This window comes from Castor canadensis, chromosome 11 (assembly GCF_047511655.1).
Source record: "Castor canadensis chromosome 11, mCasCan1.hap1v2, whole genome shotgun sequence".
Lineage (NCBI taxonomy): Eukaryota > Metazoa > Chordata > Mammalia > Rodentia > Castoridae > Castor > Castor canadensis.
Window position 1 is genome coordinate 14,409,482 of NC_133396.1, and position 22,223 is coordinate 14,431,704.

At 48.1% G+C, this 22,223-nt stretch overlaps 1 protein-coding gene across 2 annotated transcripts; it reads left to right on the forward strand.

Annotated features, from left to right (window-relative positions):
• The first annotated feature begins 8,934 nt into the window (after positions 1-8,934).
• LOC109703285 (angiotensin-converting enzyme-like protein Ace3) lies at positions 8,935-22,223 on the forward strand. Of its 2 annotated transcripts, none has more exons than XM_074045379.1 (14): positions 8,935-9,086; positions 9,466-9,624; positions 9,852-9,939; positions 10,078-10,221; positions 10,961-11,152; positions 11,240-11,337; positions 11,424-11,596; positions 11,952-12,175; positions 12,331-12,475; positions 14,289-14,387; positions 14,824-14,946; positions 19,142-19,325; positions 20,021-20,105; positions 21,637-22,223. In XM_074045379.1, the coding sequence occupies exons 1-13, from the start codon at positions 9,030-9,032 to the stop codon at positions 20,069-20,071; spliced, it is 1,737 nt and encodes a 578-aa protein (XP_073901480.1). In that variant the 5' UTR covers positions 8,935-9,029; the 3' UTR covers positions 20,072-20,105; positions 21,637-22,223. The 2 variants fall into 2 exon arrangements, with proteins under 2 accessions (XP_073901480.1, XP_073901479.1); XM_074045378.1 differs by having other exon boundaries at positions 8,936-9,086; positions 19,142-19,326; positions 19,771-20,105.

The window sequence follows — 22,223 nt, forward strand, 5'->3', positions numbered from 1 at the left end:
TTTTTTCTCCACACATTTTAAATTGAATCACAATCACACTGTATTTACACGTAGGTATTCTTTTTCAGTTAACATAATTAGATCTACTTTTTGAATATTTAAACACCAACCCTAGAACTTGACCAAATAGAAGTTGATCATTTTCCTGGGGACAAAGTCTTTACTACCCACCTAGCCCCTCTGTTAGGACCCTGGGCCTGAGTCTCGTCTGGGTCACCTTGCTGGTTCACCCTGGAATTCCTGTACCCCAATAACCTTAGTCCACAGTTTTTATTGTTGTTTGATGATACTGGGTTTGAAACTCAGAGCCTTGCAATTTCTAGGTAAGCACTGTGCCACCTGAGCCATTTTTGCTTTAGGTTATTTTTTAGATAGGGTCTCATTTTTTGCCTAGGGTCAGCCTAGACTGCAATCCTACCTATGGCCTCCCACTTATCTGGGACCACAGGCAAGTCCAGCTTATTTAGTGAGTTGTGGGGGGGTCATATTTTTTTTGTCAAGGCTGGCCTCAAACCTCTATCCTCTTTATCTCTGCCCCCCAGTAGCTAGGATTATAGATGTTAGCCCCTGTGCCTAGCCTAGTACACAGGGTTTTTTTTGTTTGTTTGTTTTTGTTTTTCTGTGGTATTGGGTCAAACTCAGGGCTTTGTGATAGGGTCTCACTTTTTGTCCTGGTTGGCCTGGACCACAATCCTATTTTACTATCCCCACCGCCACTGGAATGACAGGTGTGCACCCAGCTTTTTTTCTGTTGACATGGGATTTCATGAACTTTTTTTGCCCAAGCTGATCCAGAACTGCAATCCTCCCAATCTCAGCCTCTGACATAGCTTGGGATGACAGACAGACACCAACACACCCAGCTATTGGTTAAGATGGGGTCTTGCTAACTTTTTGCCCTGGCTGGCCTCAAGCCACAATCCTTCTGATCTCAGCCTCCCAAGTAGCTAGGAATAAATCAGCGGTGCCTGGGTAGTCCACAGTACTTGCTAGGGCGTGTCTGTGTGCAGATGTCTTCCATGGGGCAGGATGTGGAGTTGAATTCTGGATTTGCAAGGAGGTGGAAGTTTACAATTCAGTAGGACAATGAACCTTATAAACATACTCTTGATCCAAGCCTTCTGCTTCCACAGACTGTTTTAGTTCCAGCCCCTCTTTCCAGCCTATGTTTTGCAAAGCTGTCTGCCACACAAAGGACATCTTTAAACTGCCTTTCCTATTTTTATGGACAAGCTCTGCCTGTCAGAGCTTGTGAGCAACATGAGGTCACCAGCCTTCCACACCCAAAGGACTGAGCTACAGACTGAGGGCAAAGAATCTTAACATTGTGGCTGGCCTGACCAGTCTTATACACTCAATTTTTTTAAACTTCAATTGTTAAAACTCCTGTTTGTGCCTCCTTGGGTGAGTGGAGAGAAACCGGGTCCCCCTAGGAGGTGGTAGAAGACAAGGTAGTGACAGCAGAAAGAAGGCAACACCAGCACTTACTTCCAGTGGCCCTAAAGTCTGAGCCCTTCCTCATGGCTCACCTGCCAAGGTGACCTACCTGCTCTCACCTACACTGACCAAAGGTGGTTTGGAGGCTAGATAGTTCTTTGACCTCCCAACTTCTCACCCTTCCTCTAGCTGCCTACACTGGTTCTGACTTTCACATCAGTGAATCAAGTGGCTTTGGAGTAGGCCTGAGACCAAGCCCACCTTGGCACTTACTACCTAGGTGACTTTGAGTTGCCTGGGTGTTTTTTTGGGGGGGGAGTACTGGAATTTGAACTCAGGGCCTCATGCTTTCGAGGCAGGTGCTCTACCACTTGAGACACTCCACCAGCCTTTTTTTCATAATGGGTTTTTTCCAGAGGGTCTTGTGCACTATTTGCCAGGGGCTGGCTTTGAACCACAAAGCCCCTAGCTACCTCCTAAGTAGCTAGGATTACAGGCATGAGCCACCAGCATCCAGCTGAGCCTGTGTTTTTCGTACCTGTGGAATGGTTCTTGCAAATCCTACATGATTGCTGTAATCATGCAGAAAGTCCGAGCGCGTGGCTCCCTCTGTAATGAATGGTCAGCCCCTGGTCAAGATGTTTCATATCTGCCCCACACTGCATTCCCAAGTCCCTGACCAGAGAGCTGCAGTCAGACTGAGACCAGCTCCTGCCTTGAGAGAGAGGGAAAGGAACAGAGCAATTGGGTGACAACACTGGAGGGAAAACTTGAGTCATCTGTCGGTGTTCCTGCCCCCCCCTCCCCCACCACTTCTAGTAACTTTAGCACACAACTTCCTGCACGAGGGACTGGTTTCTTCCCAGGAGCACAGCTTGCTTGGTTAGTTCCAGCACATTCAGCCACCATCTTTCCCTTTCACTCACGCTGTCCAGCCTCTTCGTGGACTCTGGTTAGACCCTGCTTGGAGTTTGTCTTGTCCTCTGTCCCCCAATTCATGATCACGTTTCTCACATGTGTGTCCAGATAGGTCCCCAGCTGTGTCTTCTCAGGCCCAATTCTGTTTTTCAGTCCACTGCTTAAGCTGTTCACTGAGGGCTTTGTTGTTTCAATTTAATAGCCATGTTTTTCCTTTTTTTTTTTTAGAATGTTTTTATTTTGTTAAATGTACCCTTTTAATTTTCAAACTAAATTGGCTGCCATGTTTTTCATTTAACATTGCTGTTTCTTTTAAACCTCCTGCATTTTTACAAAAGCTTTTTTTTTCTTTTTTTTTGCAGTACTGGGGTTTGAACTCAGGACCTATACACTGATCCCCTTCACCAGCCCTTTCTGGGGATTTTTTTCAAGATAGGGTCTCTTGAACCATTTGCCCTGACTGACTTCAAACTGGGATCCTCCTGATCTCTGCCTCCAGAGTAGCCAGGATTATAGGTGCGAGCCACCCGCACCTGATACCTATTTTTGCTTCACCGATTCTGTTCCTTACTGTAAAGATCTGTGTTGTTTTGGTTTTGGTTTTTAATTGAGACAGGGTCTTACTAAGTTGCCCAAGCTGGCCTCAGACTTGTAATCCTCCTTCCTCAGCCTCCCAGGTAGCTGGGATTACAAGTATGATCCATGGAACCTGGCTCTGTGTTTTGTTTTGTTTTTTAATTGTGGTAAAGCAGATATAACATTTACCATTCTAACTACTTCTAAAAATATGCTTTTAGCCAGCACCAGTGGCTTACATCTATAATCCTAGCTACTTGGGAGGCTGAGTTTGGAGGATTGAGGTTTGAGGCCAGCCTGGGGAAATAGTTCATGAGACATCATCTCTAAAAACAACCAGAGCAAAAATGGACTAGAGATGTGGCTCAAGAGGTAGAGTGCCTGCTTTGCAAGTACAAAGCCCTGAGTTCAAACCCGAGTCCCACATAAAGAAAATTTTATATATGTATATATATTTGTTTGTTTGTTTTAGGTGATACAGAATATCACCTAAACTTTTTATGTTTTCTATGTTTTGTTTTTTTGGTGCTGGAGATTGAACCCAGGGTCTTTCAAATGCTAAGTATGAGCTCTACCACTGAGCCCCATCTTAGCCTTTTTTTTTTGGTGGGACTGGGGCTTGGTGCTTGCTTGCAAAGCAGGCCCTCTACCACTTGAGTCACATCTCCAGCCCATTTTGCTCTGGTTATTTTGAAGATGGGGTTTCATGAACTGTTTGTCCAGGCTGACTTTGAACCTCGATCTTCCCCATCTCAGCCTCCTAAGCAGCTAGGATTACAGGTGTGAGGCTCTGGTGCCTGGTTCATTTTTTTTTTAATGAACGTAATTCAGCAGCTTTAGGCACATTCTCGTTGCTGTGTAACCACCACCATCACCCAGCTCTAGAACTTTTTCATTTTTCCAAACTGAAACTCTGCACTCATTCAACAGTAACTCCCCATTTCCTCTCCCTCAGTCCCGGGTAACCACTGTTCCACTCTGTCTCTAGGATTTCACCACTCTAGGGACCTCATATAAATAGAATCATACGATATTTGCCCTCTTGTGTCTGGCTTACTTCTCTTAGCATAATGTTTTCAAGGCTCATCCATGGTATGACATGTACTAGAATTTCCTTCCTTTTTAAGACTGAGTAATATTGCATTGTATGTGTATATCACGTTTATTTATCCATTCATCTATCAAGGAACATTTGAACTTCCAAAGGCTATCAAGAATAGTGCTGCCATACACAAGTATCTATTATTTGTGTCTGTAGCCTGAAGCAGGACTGCTGGATCAGATGGTAATTCTATGTTTAATTTGTTTTGAGGAACTTCCATACTGTTTTCCACAGTTGCTACACCATTTTACATTCCCACTAACAATGCCCAAGGGTTTCAATTTCTCTACATCCTTGCTGAAACTTTTGGTTTTTTGATTATTAGCCAGCTAATGGGTGTGAAGTGGTGTCTTGTGGTTTTTATTTGCATTTCCCTAATGATTAGTGTTATTGAGTATCTTTTTTTTTTTTTATGGTGCTGGGGTTGGAACACAGGACCTTGTGCTTGCCAGGCAGGCTCTCTACCCTTGAGCCACTCCGCCAGCCCTATGGAACATCTTTCCATGTGCTGTGAGCCCCTCACTATCTTCTTCCTCCTCCTCCACTTCTCCCTCCTCCTCCTCCTCCTCCTCCTCCTCCTCCTTCTTCTGGTACTTGGGCTTTTTGGAACTCAGGGCTTCATGATTTGTCTCTTGAGTCACACCTCCAGTCCATTTTGCTTTGATTATTTTTCAAGATGAGTCTCCCAAACTATTTGCTCAGGCTGGCCCCAAACCTCCTGATCTCAGCCTCCAAGTAGAATTACAGGCATGAGCCACCAGAACCTGGCTCCCTCACTGTCTTCTTTTTTTTTTTTTTCTTTTATTACTCATATGTGCATACAAAGCTTGGGTCATTTCACCCCCTTGCCCCCACCCCCTCCCTTACCACCCACTCCGCCCCCTCCCTCTCCCCCCCACCCCCTCAATACCCAGCAGAAACTATTTTGCCCTTATTTCTAATTTTGTTGTTGAGAGAGTATAAGCAATAATAGGAAGGGACAAGGGTTTTTGCTGGTTGAGATAAGGATAGCTATACAGGGCATTGACTCACATTGATTTCCTGTGCATGGGTGTTATCTTCTAGGTTAATTCTTTTTGATCTAACCTTTTCTCTAGTTCCTGGTCCCCTTTTCCTATTGGCCTCAGTTGCTTTTAAGGTATCTGCTTTAGTTTCTCTGCGTTGAGGGCAACAAATGCTAGCTAATTTTTTAGGTGTCTTACCTATCCTCACCCCTCCCTTGTGTGCTCTCGCTTTTATCATGTGCTCAAAGTCCAATCCCCTTGTTGTGTTTGCCCTTGATCTAATGTCCACATCTGAGAGAGAACATACGATTTTTGGTCTTTTGGGCCAGGCTAACCTCACTCAGAATGATGTTCTCCAATTCCATCCATTTACCAGCAAATGATAACATTTCGTTCTTCATGGCTGCATAAAATTCCATTGTGTATAGATACATTTTCTTAATCCATTCGTCAGTGGTGGGGCATCTTGGCTGTTTCCATAACTTGGCTATTGTGAATAGTGCCGCAATAAACATGGGTGTGCAGGTGCCTCTGGAGTAACAGTCTTTTGGGTATATCCCCAAGAGTGGTATTGCTGGATCAAATGGTAGATCAATGTCTAGCTTTTTAAGTAGCCTCCAAATTTTTTTTCCAGAGTGGTTGTACTAGTTTACATTCCCACCAACAGTGTAAGAGGGTTCCTTTTTCCCCGCATCCTCGCCAACACCTGTTGGTGGTGGTGTTGCTAATGGTGGCTATTCTAACAGGGGTGAGGTGGAATCTTAGTGTGGTTTTAATTTGCATTTCCTTTATTGCTAGAGATGGTGAGCATTTTTTCATGTGTTTTCTGGCCATTTGAATTTCTTCTTTTGAGAAAGTTCTGTTTAGTTCACTTGCGCATTTCTTTATTGGTTCATTAGTTTTGGGAGAATTTAGTTTTTTAAGTTCCCTATATATTCTGGTTATCAGTCCTTTGTCTGATGTATAGTTGGCAAATATTTTCTCCCACTCTGTGGGTGTTCTCTTCAGTTTAGAGACCATTTCTTTTGATGAACAGAAGCTTTTTAGCTTTATGTGGTCCCATTTATCCATGCTATCTCTTAGTTGCTGTGCTGCTGGGGTTTCATTGAGAAAGTTCTTACCTATACCTACTAACTCCAGAGTATTTCCTACTCTTTCTTGTATCAACTTTAGAGTTTGGAGTCTGATATTAAGATCCTTGATCCATTTTGAGTTAATTTTGGTATAGGCCTCACTGTCTTCTTGAGAGAACTATCTCTACTTAAGTCCTTCCTCTTCTTTGGATTTTGAGTTAGAGTTCTTTCTATACCCTGGATATTAATTCCTTATCAGATGTGATTTGCAAATATTTTCTCCCATCGTATGAGTTGCCTTTGTGCTGTTGATGGATGCACTAAAGTTTTTTTTTTTTTTTTCAGTAATGAGGATCAAACCCAGCACCTTGTGCATGCTAGGCAAGCACTGAGACACAGCCCCAGCGCTCAGAAATTTTTAATTTTAGGGCTGGAGGCATGGCTCAAGCTATAGAGCACCTGCCTAGTAAGCATAAAGCCCTGAGTTCAAACCTCAGTACACCATAGATTTTTTTAAATTTTAATTTCAGGGCTGGCAGAGTGGCTCAAGTGGTAGAGAGCCTGCCTAGCAAGCTTGAGGCCCTGAGTTCAAACCCCAGCACTACCAAAAAAAAAAAAAAGTCAATCAAATTTTAATTTCAAAGAAGTTGAGTTTGTCAATTTTTGTTGTTGTTGCCTTGTTTTTGGTGTCATATTCAAGAAATTATTGCCAAACTTAATGTCATTAACCTTTTCCCCTATGCTTTCTTCTAAAAAATTTTTTTATAGATTTTGCTCTTTTCTTTGGTCTTTGATCCTGTTTGAGTTCATTTCTTTTTTTGAATTGTTGTACTGAGTGGGGCTACATTGTGGCATTTATAAATTGAGTTAATTTGTGTATTTAGTTAAGTTCTGAGTTTTAAGTATCTTTTGTGCTGATGAGACCTTCCTCAGTGTCGTCCGCTTCACTCATGTGTCTTTAGCTCATCACAGATCTTGGAGCCAGGCCACTGGATTTCAGACCCACTGCCACTATTTGGTAGCTGTGTCTATAAACAAGTTCCTCATGTGAAAAATGGAATATTGATCGAAGTACCTACCTGATGGGTTTGTGATGAGGATTTTGATACTGAAAGCCCCTAATGGTAGCTAGCACCTGGAAAGGGGATTTGATGGGGGTTGGTTATTGTTATAATCACTCCTGAAAAAAATCACTAAATAGCCCAGGATGGATTTCAACTCACCATCCTCCTGCCCCAGCCTCCTGAGGGCTGGATTACAAGCATGTACCACCATGCCTGGCACTAGAAATCCTAGGTTTCATCAAACACGTCTATATGAGCTGGTGGATCACGCCTGTAATCCTAGCTACTCAGGAGGTAGAGATCAGGAAGATCCCAGTTTGAAGCCAGCCCAGGCAAATAGTTCAGGAGACCCTATCTCAAAAAACCCTTCACAGAAAAAAAAAAAAAGGGCTGGTGGAGTGGTTCAAAGTGAAGGACCTGAGTTCAAGCTCTAGTACCACAAAAAAAAAAGTCTACATGTTTGGAGCAGAAGGGCTACCCTGTAAACTCAACTTATTAATTCCTGTGAGCCCATATGTGTCACTGATTTTTCTTTCTTTCCTTGTGTTTTAAATACATTTTGATCACATAGATCATACCTTGGGGGTTATTTGGTCTATTTTCTGCATGGTGAAGTAGTGGGTGACTCTGGGCTTTAGGCAACTGAAGAGTAGAAGTCTGTGAGTAGAGGAAAGTGAGTCTGAGGACAGAATCTCAAGGTGGAGCAGATGGGGCTGGGCTCTCCAAGCAATATAGGTCATTGTCCTGGGGTGTCACCACAGGCCAGCAGGGAGCTGAGTTCCATAGTTGAAGCTGAAACCAGGCTCAGGAACTCATGGCCCTGCCCCTGAATGGTGGGGTTAGCCATACCTCTGCATACCCCATGCAGCCCTCAGCCCTGTGTGTCTTCCTCAACTGACTACTTCCTGCACAAGCAGGTGTGAGAGTGAAGGAAAGGGAGGAAGGGCCCTGTACAGCCAATGGCGATAATCACATATCCCACGAGAGAGGAAAATACCAAAAATGTGAACCTAAGAGGTCAACTTAAAAGAGCCTGAGGAGACAACTGGGCTTCCAAAGTCTGAAGTCCCAGAAATGTCACTTTCATGCATACATCCATCCATCTGTCCATCCCTCCCTTGCTCCCTCTATCCACTCATCCATCCATCCATCCATCTCTCACCCATTTGTCCATCCACCCACTCATCCGTCATCCCACCCACATGCTTAGAGGTGACTCCAACCTGTGGAGACCTAAGGGGTCTCATCAATCCCTGGCTAATGTGCAAGGGTGGCTCCAACCCCCAGGAGAAGGGACCAAGTAAAGTAGAACAAATTCTGGCCTAAAAGTCCAGAGCCCTGGGTTCTCTTCTTAGCTCTCCCATTAGCTAGCCATGTGAATCAGGTTGTATGATTTGACTGTCCAAGACCTCAGAATTTTCCTCACCTGTAAAATGGAGACAGTTGCACCAAAAGGTGTGTGTGTGGGGGGGGTGCTTTCCAGTACTAACATTCCGTGGCCAATCCTTTGGTCCCTGATGTCACAATAGGGAGCTGGTTCATAATTGGCCCATAGCCTCCTCCAGCTCTGCTATTCTCTTGATCATGGGAACAAGATGGACTCACCCTGGACCTTCCCTTCTTGTGCTTCTCTGTTATGGGCAGCTCTTGCTATTGCTCAAGACTGTGGGTGATCTGGGTTTAAGTACGACAGGGATCCAAAGGGGCCTGGGATGAGATAAGGGGATGGGGCAGGGGCAGGACTCCCCCAGACCACAGAATCCCTTTCCCTGCAGATGAATTGTACAATGAAACTGAGGCAAAGCTGTTTCTGCAGTTTTATGAGCAAACAGCCCAGGTTGTGTTGAACCAGTTCATGGAGACCACTTGGAACTATGTCACCAACATCACCAAGCCAAATCAGGAGAAAATGGTGTGGTACCACCTTCCCCCTCAGTCCCTCTTCCCCTTGCTCTTCTTAGTGGTCATGGGGGTTGGGGATCCAACCTCCTGCCCCCGTCCAGAGCTAGAGGAAAGAGGGAAGTCACAAAACACATCAAAATAGGCTGCAAGCTCCAGGCCTCTTGGTGGCCTCAAAAAACTTTCTCTGCATAAGAATCTCTTGCTTCTTTTTCCTTGTAAATCTTACCTCCTTGCTTCTCAGGCTTCCTGTTTCTTCCTCTTAGCAAATCTGCGATGATTCTGGACCCTTAAAGTGGCCTTCAGGAGTGAGTGGGAAAGGGAAGGGCTGTGGCCCTGGAGTTCAATATGGGACCTACTCACTGTAACAAATTTGGCAACTCTCTTTCTAGCTGCAGAAGGAGGTGGAGAGGACCCAGTTCATGACATACTTTGGCACCCGGGCCCGCCTGTTTAAGATCACCCAATTCCAGGACCCGGCTGTGAAGCGCATGCTGAGTAAGCTGCAGGACATAGACAAGGCGGCCTTGCCCAAGGACGAACTCCAGGAGGTGATAGACAGAGCCCCAGGCCTCCAGGCACACGCTCCCCTGCCCCAGGGGTGGGTGGGTGGGTCGGTCAGGCCTGGTGGGGGGGGAACCAGAGTGTCTGGAGCAGGAGGGGGATGGGTGGGGAAAGGGGGGACTTCAGCCAGGCGCACCCCTCCTGGCTGTTGGGACTAGTGTTGGGGGTGGGCCCAAGGGCACAGGCCTGCCCTGGGTGACACCTACTCCTCCAGTACAACAAGCTTCTGGCCTACATGGAGACGACGTACAGTATGGGCCAGGTGTGTCTGGATGAAGGGCCTTGCATGACCCTGGAGCCTGGTGAGCCCCCAAGCCCTGCCCCTTATATGAGCCTCCTGACCCCAACTGCACGCCCTAGTTGAGGGAGGGGCATCCAGGGAGGGTGAGGGCAGAGGCACGTGGGCATGGGGTCCCATGTGGTTCCTATTCTGGGCACAGACCTTGAAGAGATCATGGCCACCTCCAGGGACCGGAAGGAGCTGCTGTGGGCCTGGCAGGGCTGGCGAGATGCTGTAGGTCGCCAGCTGCGCCCCATTTTCGGGCGCTATGTGCAGCTCAGCAACAAGGCTGCGCGGCTCAATGGTGAGCAGTCTAGACGTGACATGTCGTGGGTAAATGCCCAGGAAGGGCCAAAGCTGAGACTGCAGAGGACCCAAGCAGAGGCAGAACTCTTTTTCCCTTTGTGGGGAACCACAAACCCCACAGCTGGGCCCCGCAAATTTTGACAGAGCATCTAGTATGCGCTGTGTGCTGGAGAAGTGGAAGGACAGACATGTCTGCCCTCATGGATTTGCAATCCTGTGTGGGAGGTGACCACAGTCAAGTACACACTAATCTCTAATGCCACTGAGAGGATGCCACAGAGGAAGGGGTTGCTGAGGGAGGGAATGAGGAGAGACCCCCTTCAGACAAGTGGTCAGAGAAGACTTTGCTGGATTTACCCAGGCCTGGAAGATGGGCAAGAGCCAGGCAAGCAGGGAGCAAAGGCTCATCCTGGGCAGCAACTCCGCACTAGGAGCGAGTTGGGGTTTTGGTGGATCCAAAAGAAGCCCGTATGTTCACAGGACTATGGATGAGGTAGGGCTTGGGGTGGGCGAAAAAGAGGACAGGGCCTTGCAAACATGGACAGGAGCTGGCACTGATTTGTCTCAGCATGGACAGTGGCTTTGGAACCTAGTTGTCCCATTTTGCAGGTGAAGACCCCAAAGATCAGGGAAGTTAAGCAACTTCCCTAAGAAGGTGTCTGGGTCTCCTCCCTGCAAGGCCAGGGCAGAAGGGTGTGGCATGGAGGGCGCCTTTTGAGGCCTTTCTCCTGTCCTAGGCTACAAAGACATGGGGGCTTTGTGGCGCTCCAAGTATGAGTCTGACACCTTGGAGCAAGACTTGGAGCAGCTCTACCAGGAGCTACAACCACTCTACCTGAACCTGCATGCCTATGTGCGCCGTGCCTTGTACCGCTACTATGGGTCAGAGGTCATCAACACACGGGGACCCATCCCTGCCCACCTCCTGGGTAAGAGCCAGGATGGCGGCAGAGGTGGGCACTCACTCAGGGGAGAGGTTGCTCTCGCCTCCTCTTAGCCCTTCTGCTTCCTTCCAGGAAACATGTGGGCTCAGTCCTGGGTCAACATCCTAGACCTGGTCCTGCCCTATCCTCAGACGCCTCCAGAGGATGTCACGAAGATCATGAAAGGCCAGGTCGGTGCTTGGCTTCAGGGTGTCCCCACCCCTCAGTACCCCTGGGCACACAGGACAGCCCCCATGCACCTCTTCTTTCTCCACAGCACTGGAAGCCTGAGAAAATGTTTGCAGAAGCAGACATGTTCTTTACCTCCTTGGGGCTGCTAGCTGCCCCACCTGATTTCTGGAAAAAATCTATGCTGGAGAGGCCAACTGATGGGCGGGAAGTGGAATGCCATGCCTCTGCCTGGGACTTCTACAAGGGCAATGATTTCAGGTGCCCACTTTCACATGGCCTGCAGCCGGAATGATACTCTGCCCTTTTCTGTCTGTTCCCCGCTGTCTGCCCGTTTTAGGTCATGTAGGCAAGGAGTGGGCAATGGGAGTGGGAGAGCAGGGTCAGAGGATGGGCAGTGAGAGCCAGGAGCAAGAAATGGGGGAGGTGGGTGTGTGAAAGCAATGGGGCATGGTCACTGGTTGGATATGGGACCTGGAGTGAGAAAGGACAACAGCTAAGGCCTTTCTGGTCTCCAGCTTGTCCACCCCGGATCCTTTAAAGGAATCTGAATGGGGACGCTTTCATTCTCCCCAGGGAGTCCCCATGCTCCTTGACCCCTGCCCTTTAACTGTAGGATAAAGAAGTGCACCGAGGTGACCATAGAAGACCTGCTCTCCATCTTCCACCAGATGGGCCATATCCAGTACTTCCTGCAGTACCAGAACCTCTCTATACTCTTCCGCACAGGCGCCAACCCAGCCTTTGAAGAGGCCGTGGGGTCGATGATCACCCTCTCGGCCTCCTCCCATAAGCACCTGCTCAACAGAGGCCTGCTCAGCCTCCAGCACCAGAATTCAGGTGATGGGGACCAAGAGGAAAACAGTAAGACTACCTGAGCCTGGAGCTAAAGCCAGGGCTGTGGGGGTGTGGGGGGTGACTAGAGCTTTCCAGGTAAGGCTAAAGGAAAGGAGAATCCAGAAGTTGCCTCCTGATTGCCCTGACCCCATCCCCAGAGGAGGAGGTCAACTTCCTGATGGGCATTGCCCTGGAGAAGATTGCCCTCATCCCCTTCAGCTACCTGGTGGACTTATATCGCTGGAAGGTCTTCGATGGCACCATCCAGAAGAACATCTACAACCAGGAGTGGTGGAAGCTCAGGTGGGGAAGGCAATGGCCCTGGGCTCTTGGCCCTGTCCCCTCTCCTGATGTGGGCAGAGCTTGACAGTGAGCGTGCAATGTTGGTGAGCTGAGGGCCTGAGGAAGCCCTTGGCAATGCGAACTGTTTGCTGTCACCCAGACAAAATCTTCCATGCTGTAGTGCACAGAGCCAACATGGGCCAACCATGAGGCTGAATCTGGCACTAGCGCTGATTGGTCTCTTAACTTCTCTAGGCTTCCATCCCATCTGTGGAAAAAGGGACTCTGGTGGTGGCTCCACTGCTCCCTGGATGGGTAGGAAGCTCCCACCATGATTGCAATTGGGCTTCTCCAAGAACAGAAACACTAACCTTCAGGCAGTCCCCTGCTGCCTCCTCCCACAGTGAGGTCAAAAAGTTTACAGGGGCCTGAGAACTTTCCCTTCTAGGAGTTCCCATGGGAGAGAGAGAGACAGGCCCACCATCCCAGCACACACACACACACACACACACACACACACACACGCACATGCACACATGCACACACACACACGCACATGCACATCTGCCAGAGGCTCAGCATCCCAAGCTGTCATCAAGCAGGTCTTTTGATTGCATAATAAATACCAGTAATGAGGACTTCTCCATATCCACCAGGCTGGCTCAAGGCTGCTAGACACAGGGTGCAATGGGTCACTGAGCATGGCCTACAGTTTTTCTGCACCAGGCCCTTGTGTTCATTTGAACCATCACAACCATGCCGTGTGGTGCTTGTTCAAGGTGCTCACCTCACAGAAGCAGCAATCAGTGCTCACAGAGCTTGCCAAAGTCATGTCCACCCCAGCAGGTGGCTTAGCTCCTCCTTTTGTCCTCCCACCTTCACCAGTAGCCTGCCTCATTGGTGGGGTCAGTAGATCTTGACTTTGTGTCCTTCAAGGACACCAGCCCTTGAGACACCCACCACAGGGTGCCAGCAGTGCCCACCACCAGCTGATGGAACCCAGTGGCAGAGTAAGAGCTGGTGACAACTTGGGCCTTGATCAAGAACAGGAGGAGAGGTAACTCCCAAAAGGATGGGAGCCGGTGAACCAACAAGACAACAATAAGCCTTCCCACAGACTGTCTTGTCCCAAGGATGGGTAACTTGATCCCCACTTTATAGACACTTAAGACAAGGCTCAGTGACAACCAGTCTCATGTTTGTACAGCTGAGAGGGACAAAACAAGAACTTTAGGTTATTAGGATCTGCCAATGACTAGTTTTGGGTTCTGCGGCCAGTTTCCTGATTGCTAAACCTTGGTTTTCCTGTCTGTAAAAATGAGAACAATAGTAATGCTGCACCTCAGAAGTGTTTCTCTGTTTTCTTCTTAGCATTACTTATTAGTTCATCCTCCATCATTTGGATGGATGCAAACAGGGGCCTGGCCCCCTCAGAGGTCAGGCATGTGTGTTGAGTGAGTGCAGGAATTCACACAGAAAGCTCAGCTCAGAGCACAGGGAAGTGCTTGGTGTGGACTGCTGTTATTATCTCATTCTGGTTCCCCATCCTGCATGTGTTCACTTGTCTCATCAATGCAAATGGATCGAGTGTGTGTTGCATGCCAGGTCCAAGTTTGGGGTTTTTCCATTGTTGTTGTCGTTTACTTTTTTGAGACAAGATCCCAGGCTCATCTCAAACTTGAAATCTTCCTGTTTCAGTTGCCTGAATGCTAGGATTACAGGTGTGTACCACCATGCCTGCCTGGTCAGGTCCAGACACATAAAAGTGGTTCAAAAAAGAAAAGGCTCTGAACTTCAAGGATCCATATTCAAGCCTCTGTTTCTCTCCCATCAGGTTGACGTACCAGGGCCTGTGCCCCCCCACTCCACGGTCAGAAGAAGACTTTGACCCAGGTTCCAAGTTCCATGTTTCTGCCAGTGTGCCCTACATACGGTAAAGGTTTGGCTCTGTTGACAGAGCCAGCTCTGAGAGTTGGAACTTGGGGAACACAGGACTGAGGACTTCTAAGATGGCCCTATACCCAAACATCACCTGCACCTCTATCCCTCCCTCATCAGCTTTGAGCTTTGCCATTAGGGCCTGTGAAGAGGGTAGAGTGGTTGGGAACATTCTAAACCATCCCTGTTGCCTCCTGGAGGAGGGTAGGAGAAGGGGAGGCACGGGCTGGGTTACTGTTGGTTCAGAAGGCTAGAGAAGGATTCTTAGGACAACCCAAGGCAGAGGTTGCCCAAGGAGCCTTCGTGCAGGCTGTGGCTACTGGTGTGGGCCCAAAGGCCAGTGCATGTCAGAGCTTCTTGGTTCCATGTGGCTCTAGGCTTCCCACCCCTGGCCTCTATTCCCCAGTCTGCCCTCATGCTCCTCTACCCAGGTACTTCATCAGCCTAGTGCTCCAGTTCCAGTTCCACGAAGCGCTGTGCAAGGCCTCAGGCCATGTGGGCCCCCTGCACCGGTGTAACATCTATAACTCCAAGATGGCTGGGAAGATCCTGGGGTGAGTGTCCTCCTCCCTCCTTTGTTCTTAGTTCCTGACATCAACCTTGCCGGGAGTCCTGCTCTGTGAACTCTTTCCTCACCTGATCACCCTGGGTTTCCTGAGCAGAGCTTCACTGATCGCTAGAGGAGACTGCTGTTCCTCCTACATCAATACAAGCCCATTTCTTCTGGTGTAGCCCATTTGGCCCCTGCTGCTAACACACATGTGCACAAACACACATATAGTCTTGCATATGCAGTACATCAAACTGCTCTAGATGGGAAACCAGAGATGGAGTCCTGCCCCAGCCTTCTGCTTTCCATCTGAATCCCCTCGCTCTTTCCTTGTGGGGGGCTTGGCTGTCCCTCAGCTGCATTTGAGCCACTCTTCTATGCACTCTGCTTTTCCTGTCATCTTGAAGGTGTTCAATCCAATTCCCAGGCTGATCCAAGTGGTCCACTTTGACCTTCTAGTCTTTTCTCCTGTATTTGATATCTAGCCCATCCTTTCCAGACCTGCTGATGTATCTCTTAACTTTACAAAGTGGATACCATCCATCATTTGCAAATGATGAAACTGAAGGTCAGAGAGGTCACTTGATTGTCATTGATTTACTAAGAAGCAAACATTCTGACTTCGCTGAGTGTAAAACAGATTATCTTTCATACTGTTGTGTCCAAACTGTTGAGATTAGATCCAGTTCTACTGGTTCCAACCATTGAGCTGTGTAGTTCACCCACTAACTGGGCCTTCCGCCATCCTTGATTACGACTAATTTCAGTATGTCCATTTCCCTAGTTGGTCAAGGTCACCATTTTATTTATATCTCCCAGAGAATTAACGATGCCACATGATATAGTATCCTTTGCATGTTTTGTCTTGTTTTTGAGACAGGGTCTCATTATATAGGCCAGGCAGGCCTCAAACTCAAGGTCCTCCTGCCTCTGTCTCCCAAGAGCTGGGATTATAAGCATGTGCTACCATGCACCCAGTCTCCTTTGCATACCCAATGAGCATAGTTTTGATTTCTACAGGCAGTTTGTCTGTAACTACCAGGCAAGATGAAGTTGGAGGACTGGTCCCCTGGACTTTGCTCCCAGGGAGGACTATACCTTGCATGACAATCATCTCTCTTATTTGTTCTTCCACTCTTTCATACCACAGGAGTTTATTCTAACTAACTGCTTAGCTTTGAGACTTTTCTGAATGTGTCGAACACAAGGGCTCCTGTTTGCTCTCTTCATTCATGTCTCTGGCTGCCTGTCTTGTATTCATTCAGGAAACATTTACTGCCAGGCACCAGTGGCTCACACCTGTAATCCTAGCTACTCAGGAGACAGAGATCAGGAGGATCACAGTTCGAAGCCAGCCCGGGCAAATAGTTTATGAGACCCTATCTCAAAAAAAAAAAAAAACCATCACCAAAAAGGGCTGGTGGAGTGGCTCAAGATGTAGGCCCTGAGTTCACGCCCCAGTACCACAAAAAAAAAAAAAAAAAAAAGGGAAACATTTACTTATGACAGTGCTGACCAGTCACTCTGTGTCCAGCAGGGGGCACTGGACCATGCAATAAATAAATTACATATTACCAGAAAGGAGCTAAGAGCAATAGGAAAGGACTTTGGTGAATATGCAAAAAGGGTTAGGTGGTCCAGTGAAGGCTGGGGGTTGGAGGGAAGAAGAGGAACACAACACCAAAGAGGAATCTCTATCCCCAGATGCAGGAATGCAAGAGATAGAAGAGTCTGTTTTCTTCACATCATCCCACCTGGGATGTTTGACCTGTCATCCTCACCACTTCTCTCCTCCATCCCATCCAGGGTGCACACAGTTCCCAGGGACTGACTTGGTCCCAAACCGTGTGACCAGTCATCTTTTGTCATTGCTCATCAGTCCTTCTGTATCACTGTCCACACCCTTGGTCTGAGAAGACCCTGAATCTCTTGTTCAGGGCCTTCAACCTCATTTTCTGGGTTGTGAGTAGAGGACGGGCTCTAAGAAAGAGGGTGTCATGAGCTTTGGGGAGAATGAAATGGCTGCAGAGTGGGAATGGGTTGTGCAGGAGAGGGGAGGCAAGGGCCTTTGTGGATGAGGGTGGAGCAGGGGTTACCAGGCCTATTTTGCTTGCTTCATTATATGCCAATCACTGAAATGATGCATTTTGCAATAGAGAAGGAGTTTATTCATAAGACAGCCAAATACGAGGAGACAGGAGACCCAAGTCTCAAGTCTACCTCCTTGAAGATGGAGATTGGCAATGTTTACTCACCGATGCAAATACCCTGGACCAGGCTATGAGCTGATTCTGCTAGGAATGAAGGGTCAAAGTAGACCCCATGTAATTTCTCAAAGTCCTCTTGCTCCCCTAGTTAGCTGGCCTGTCCTTGTCCAGGATGGTGGTGTGAGAGTTGAGGCCAGTGCCCAATGTCCAGCTCTGCAGCCTTCTGCTTTCCTGTCCTTCCCAGATGGTCTGCTGCTGAGTTTGGATTACAAAGATTGCCCCCACAGCTGCGGGGCTGGGTTGTCTTTTTGTTTTACTGTTTTTCAGTGCTGGGGTTTGAACTCAGGGTTTTGTAGGCAGGCACTCTACCACTTAAGCCATGCCCCCACCCCTTTCTGCTTTAGTTATTTTTTGCCCAGAGTTAACCTCCATCCTCCCAGTCTCCGATCCCAGTTTACCTGGGATTATATAGATATGAGCAACCACACTTAGTTGCAGGCTGTTCTAAGGAAGAAGACTCTCAATAGTCAAAGCTGTTCTCCCAGGTTGGGGATTACATGGTGGGCCCACACCTGAAATTCCAGCATTCAGAAGGCTGAAGCAGAAGGATTGTGAGTTCAAAGCCAGCCTGATCTACATAGGAAGACCCTGTCTCAAAACAAACAAGCCATTTACCCCACTAGGTTCTTCTTAACCATCTTACCAAGGGTTCATTATGGTTTTTGTTTTCTTTTCTTTCTTCCTTTTATTTATTTTTTATTATTTTTTGTGGTACTGGAGATTGAACCTAGGGTCTTGTGCTTGCTAGGCCAGGCTCTACACCACTGAGCTACATCCAAAGCCTTTTCTTTCGATCTTGGTGACTCTTTGCCTTCATTTCTGTAGGATCTAAACTACATTGTTGCCTAGTGGTGCCTGCCAAGGACTCACTGACCTTTAGTTTCCCCATCTCATTCCTTCTTGATTTTGTTTGTTTTGTTTTTGTTTTAAGACAGCGCTCAGGATAAGTAGCTAGGATTATAGACATGTACCACAATGACCAACTCATTGTTTATCAAGCGCTGTGTAAAGACTTTGAAGCTACAAAGTTTCTCCTTCATAATTACGTGATTTAATCCTCACAGTGATGAAGGGTAGAAATTCATAGAGCCTGTTTTATTGGTAAGGAAACTGAGGCTGAGAGAGGTTATGTGCCTGAGGTTCTGTGGCCCATATGTAGCATTGCTGGGTTTTGAGCCTGGGTTCTGTTAGTCCAGACCACACACAGTGACCTCTGGGCTTCTAATTCCCATTTATTTCCTGGTCAGATCAGGGAAAAAGCAAATTGAGAAGGATGAACATCTGCTCAGTGCTGCTGTGCCAGGGTGACAAGCCTGGAGCCCTGGCTTTGACACACCCTGTACCCCCACCATGAGTGCAGTGGGCCAAGCTGATGGCTCTACCATCTGCCACCAAACACTGGGTGTGCCTGGAGACAGAGCTGACATTTATGTAGCACTGCAGGTGGGACACAGAGCACCTCCCACGCTCCTGAGCGCTCCCCATGAGGTCAGGAAGGGCCAACAGGCTGCCTTTACCTAACAACACCAAGCACCTCACTGGAAACTGGCACAGGCGGGGTGCTTATTTGAGTCCAGGAAGATAATAATGACCTCAGTAGTTCTAATAATGAGCAGCAGTTAGCATTTGTCACCTCCCAGCATTGTGACAACTCTATGAGGTAGGTATTGTTAATATCTCCATTCTTACGGAGATGGAAACTGAGGCTCAGACAGGTTATTTGCCCAAGGTACCAGAGCTACTAAGGGAGAGAGCTGAGATTCAAACTCAGATGAGTCTTATTTCAAAGGTGATGACTGTATCTACTATGCTGAGCTCTATGGGACAGTTCTGGCCAGCAAAGCCTTGGGGCCAGGGCTGAGCGTACTAAGGGGTCCCAGCAGCACCTGCTGATATCCCCACACAGCCTTACAGCTGTTCCCTCTCCCTCAGGGATGTCCTGAAGGTAGGCTCCAGCAGGCCCTGGCCAGAGGTCCTAAAGGAGCTGACTGGGAAGTCCAAGGTGTCTTCAGAGGCCTTCATGAACTACTTCAAGCCACTGTTGAACTGGCTGGTGACTGAGAACGTGCAGCATGGGGAAATCCTGGGCTGGCCAGACTACAGCTGTTCTTTTGAAGGTTGGATAATCTGACCCTGATCCCAGCTCTGGTGCAGACCCAAGCCCTACCCTGTCCTGCCCTGCCTTAGGTTAGCCTTAACCCCTAACCCATTCATGGCCTGCCTTGAGCCAGCATAGCAGTACAGCTGGGTGACTTAGCCAATAGCACAACCCATGCCCAACGCTGGCTTAGTTGCTTCCTTGCACATCATTTGGCTATACTTCCAGGCTGCACCTGAGCAGAGGGGGCATCTTGCCCCTACTTGGACCCCATGGGGTATGTGCATCTTCTCCTCTTCCTTTTGTACTTCCTTCTCACCTTTGTTCCAAGGCAATGCCCTTGCCTGTGGCATGAGGCTAAGAAAGATGGCCAGTAATAGTGAGATCCTTCCTGACAGCCACAGAAGACCCCATGGCCCCTACCCAGGCCTGCCTGCTTTGAAAACTCTTCTGTCTTCCACAGGAAGAGGTGCAAACAAAGTGGTCTTCCTGGGTATGGAAGTGGACCTTAAGGGGTTCAAGCCTGCACTATGGATACTGCTGGTCCTGGGCCTTTTATTGCTTCTGATAGTACTGTTGCTAGCCTGCAGGCTGTACTACCTGGAAAAACAGTCAGTGGCAGTCAAAAAGGTGCCCAAAACCACCCAGGCTACCCGAAGACAGTGGTTTCTGGTGGGTCTGTGTTTCATCATGATGCCATGTGTCATCAGTCTGATCATTTGGAGCCTCATACAGCACAAGAAGTCTTCACGGCTCAGAGATGAATGGTGGAGCTGGGACTAGCCATCACTGAGATTGGTGAGAATGGGGGGCAGGAGGAGGGCAGCTAAGCCAGAAAGGATAGGGGACAAGGGCAGAGATAGTCTTCAGGCATAGGACCCAGCTGTGATTGGGCTCAGCTGTGGCAGATCTGGTATGTGTGACATTGTGACTGTGTGTTTACAAACCTGTGTGTGAGGCACAGGTGCCCAACTCTGTGTGATTCCTTGTGTGATCTGGGTTCCAACCAGCCTCCTTCCCCTGTTCCCGGGGTGGTGGGGTGGGAGGGGGGAGGGGGCAGAAACCATGGTTTTAGTGACTCAATGGGTGTTTTCCTTTGAACCAGCGCCCACCCCAACTCATGTCCAGAACTAATTCTCTACATAGCCTTTGTTTGTCTAGGAACTCAGCTATGGGGCTTGGCTGGGACTGCAGGACCCAAGGAGCCTCTGCTCTGATTAAAAAAAGGACCCTGCTTCAGTTCCCTTATAAAATGTCCTCAAGTAGAACTAGGCATTCTTTTACAAATTGGTAAATTTGTTCAGGAGCACTGTGCTCTGTACATGGACCAGCATCTCTCTGCTGATCCTCTGGTCTGCCCTGTGTCAAGCTGCACAATCCAGTCCCCCAAATCTCTTTCTTGGCCACCTAAAATGCAAGTAGCTTCACAAGCTGCCCTGTGGCTCTCCCTATCCTAGCCCAGGCCTTCCCAAATGGAGACGGTGGGTAGCTGGGCACTGAGCCAGGCATGATTAATGATCTGACTTCTTTAATATTTAAACAAAGCTCATCTCCAGCCACTCAGCTCTGGAGATGGCCTTGTTCAACACACACACACCTGCTGCCTGGCCCGTTGCCCTGGGAAGCAAGGACAGGGCAAACAGCACCTTTCCAGGCTCAGTGGGGGAGGGGAGGACAGGGAGGAGATTGCTGTGAGGGATAGTCAGGATATTAGTGCTCTAAGGATAGACTTGGGAAAGGGGGGAGGGCCTCTGCCCCTCCCCCTCCCAGCCTTCTGGCCACATGGATGCCACACCCAATATTTTTAGATTCACCAAGTCTAGAAGCTCCAAGGCTTCCTGGGGAGTCTAGGAGTCAATACCTTTTAGAGATTGGGGGGCTTTTGGATGGAAGTGGCATAACAGCTGAAAGCCACAGAGAAGAGGCACCAGAGCTATAGTTAAGTTGGTAGAAGGGTGGACAAAAACAGCACTTCCCAGATTCAGAATCTGGGCATAAAAGTCAAGAGCTCAAGGGACAGAGATACCAGGCTGAGATCTCTATGGTTCCTAACTCTGCCCGGATTTCTAAAACAACTTTTCCTGTTATGTGGGTAGTCCCACGCACTTCTTACTCCAGCACTCTTGTTTGATGTTTCTGTCACTTCTCTTCTTTTTCTGTGCTGTAATATCTCAGTCAGCGCAGGCCTTGGCACACCATGGGGACTTGGAAAATGTTTGAATGACTAGGTGAATGAATGAGTGGTGTTGTACTACCTAGTTCCATCCTCAGAGCTCAGCATCCCATATACTGAGCTCGTGAGAAAAACAGTTCCAATTTTCCTCCACAGCCAGCCTGCCGGGGCAAGCCAGGACACCTCTATCCCCCAGGAGGCCACACTTGCAACCCTCTCATTCCCCAGCCACAGTGGCCAACGAAGCCCCCACAAGGCATTGTGGCTCCATGTGGCAAAGGCACACCCAGCCCAGGACTCTAAGCCTCTCACCTGGACTCCAGCAAAAGCTTCACTGAGCCTCTGTGGCTATCCTCCCTTCCCCACCCATCACTGTAGAGTTTATTTTGCTAGAATTATTTCCTCCAAATGTCTTCAAACTCTCTTCTAAATGTCCAACTGCTTAAGAACTTGGTTGTTCATTGATTAAATCTAGCTATTCAAAAGCGCATTGAGGGTCTTTGTCAATTACCCTTTTTTCAACATTTTTACCTTTCCCACCATCCAGCTCAATCCCTCTGCACTGACATTACCCTTGACCTTTGCCTGAAGTGCACACTCCATTTTGAATGCTTGATCTCCAAGGCTTGGTTCATGAGACCCTCTGAAAAGCTCTAAGCCCACCAAGATGCCTAATGAACAGTGGTCTCCTTCTCCCTCCTCTCCAAGAAGCCTCTTTCAATAAACTCAACTTTTGTTTCTTC

Coding starts and splice junctions, on each gene's coding strand:
- LOC109703285 (XM_074045378.1), top strand. CDS start 9,030: ATGGAGACCACTTGGAACTATGTCACCAACATCACCAAGCCAAATCAG. Junction 9,625..9,851: donor CCAAGGACGAACTCCAGGAG/GTGATAGACAGA, acceptor CTACTCCTCCAG/TACAACAAGCTTCTGGCCTA. Junction 11,338..11,423: donor CGAAGATCATGAAAGGCCAG/GTCGGTGCTTGG, acceptor CTTTCTCCACAG/CACTGGAAGCCTGAGAAAAT.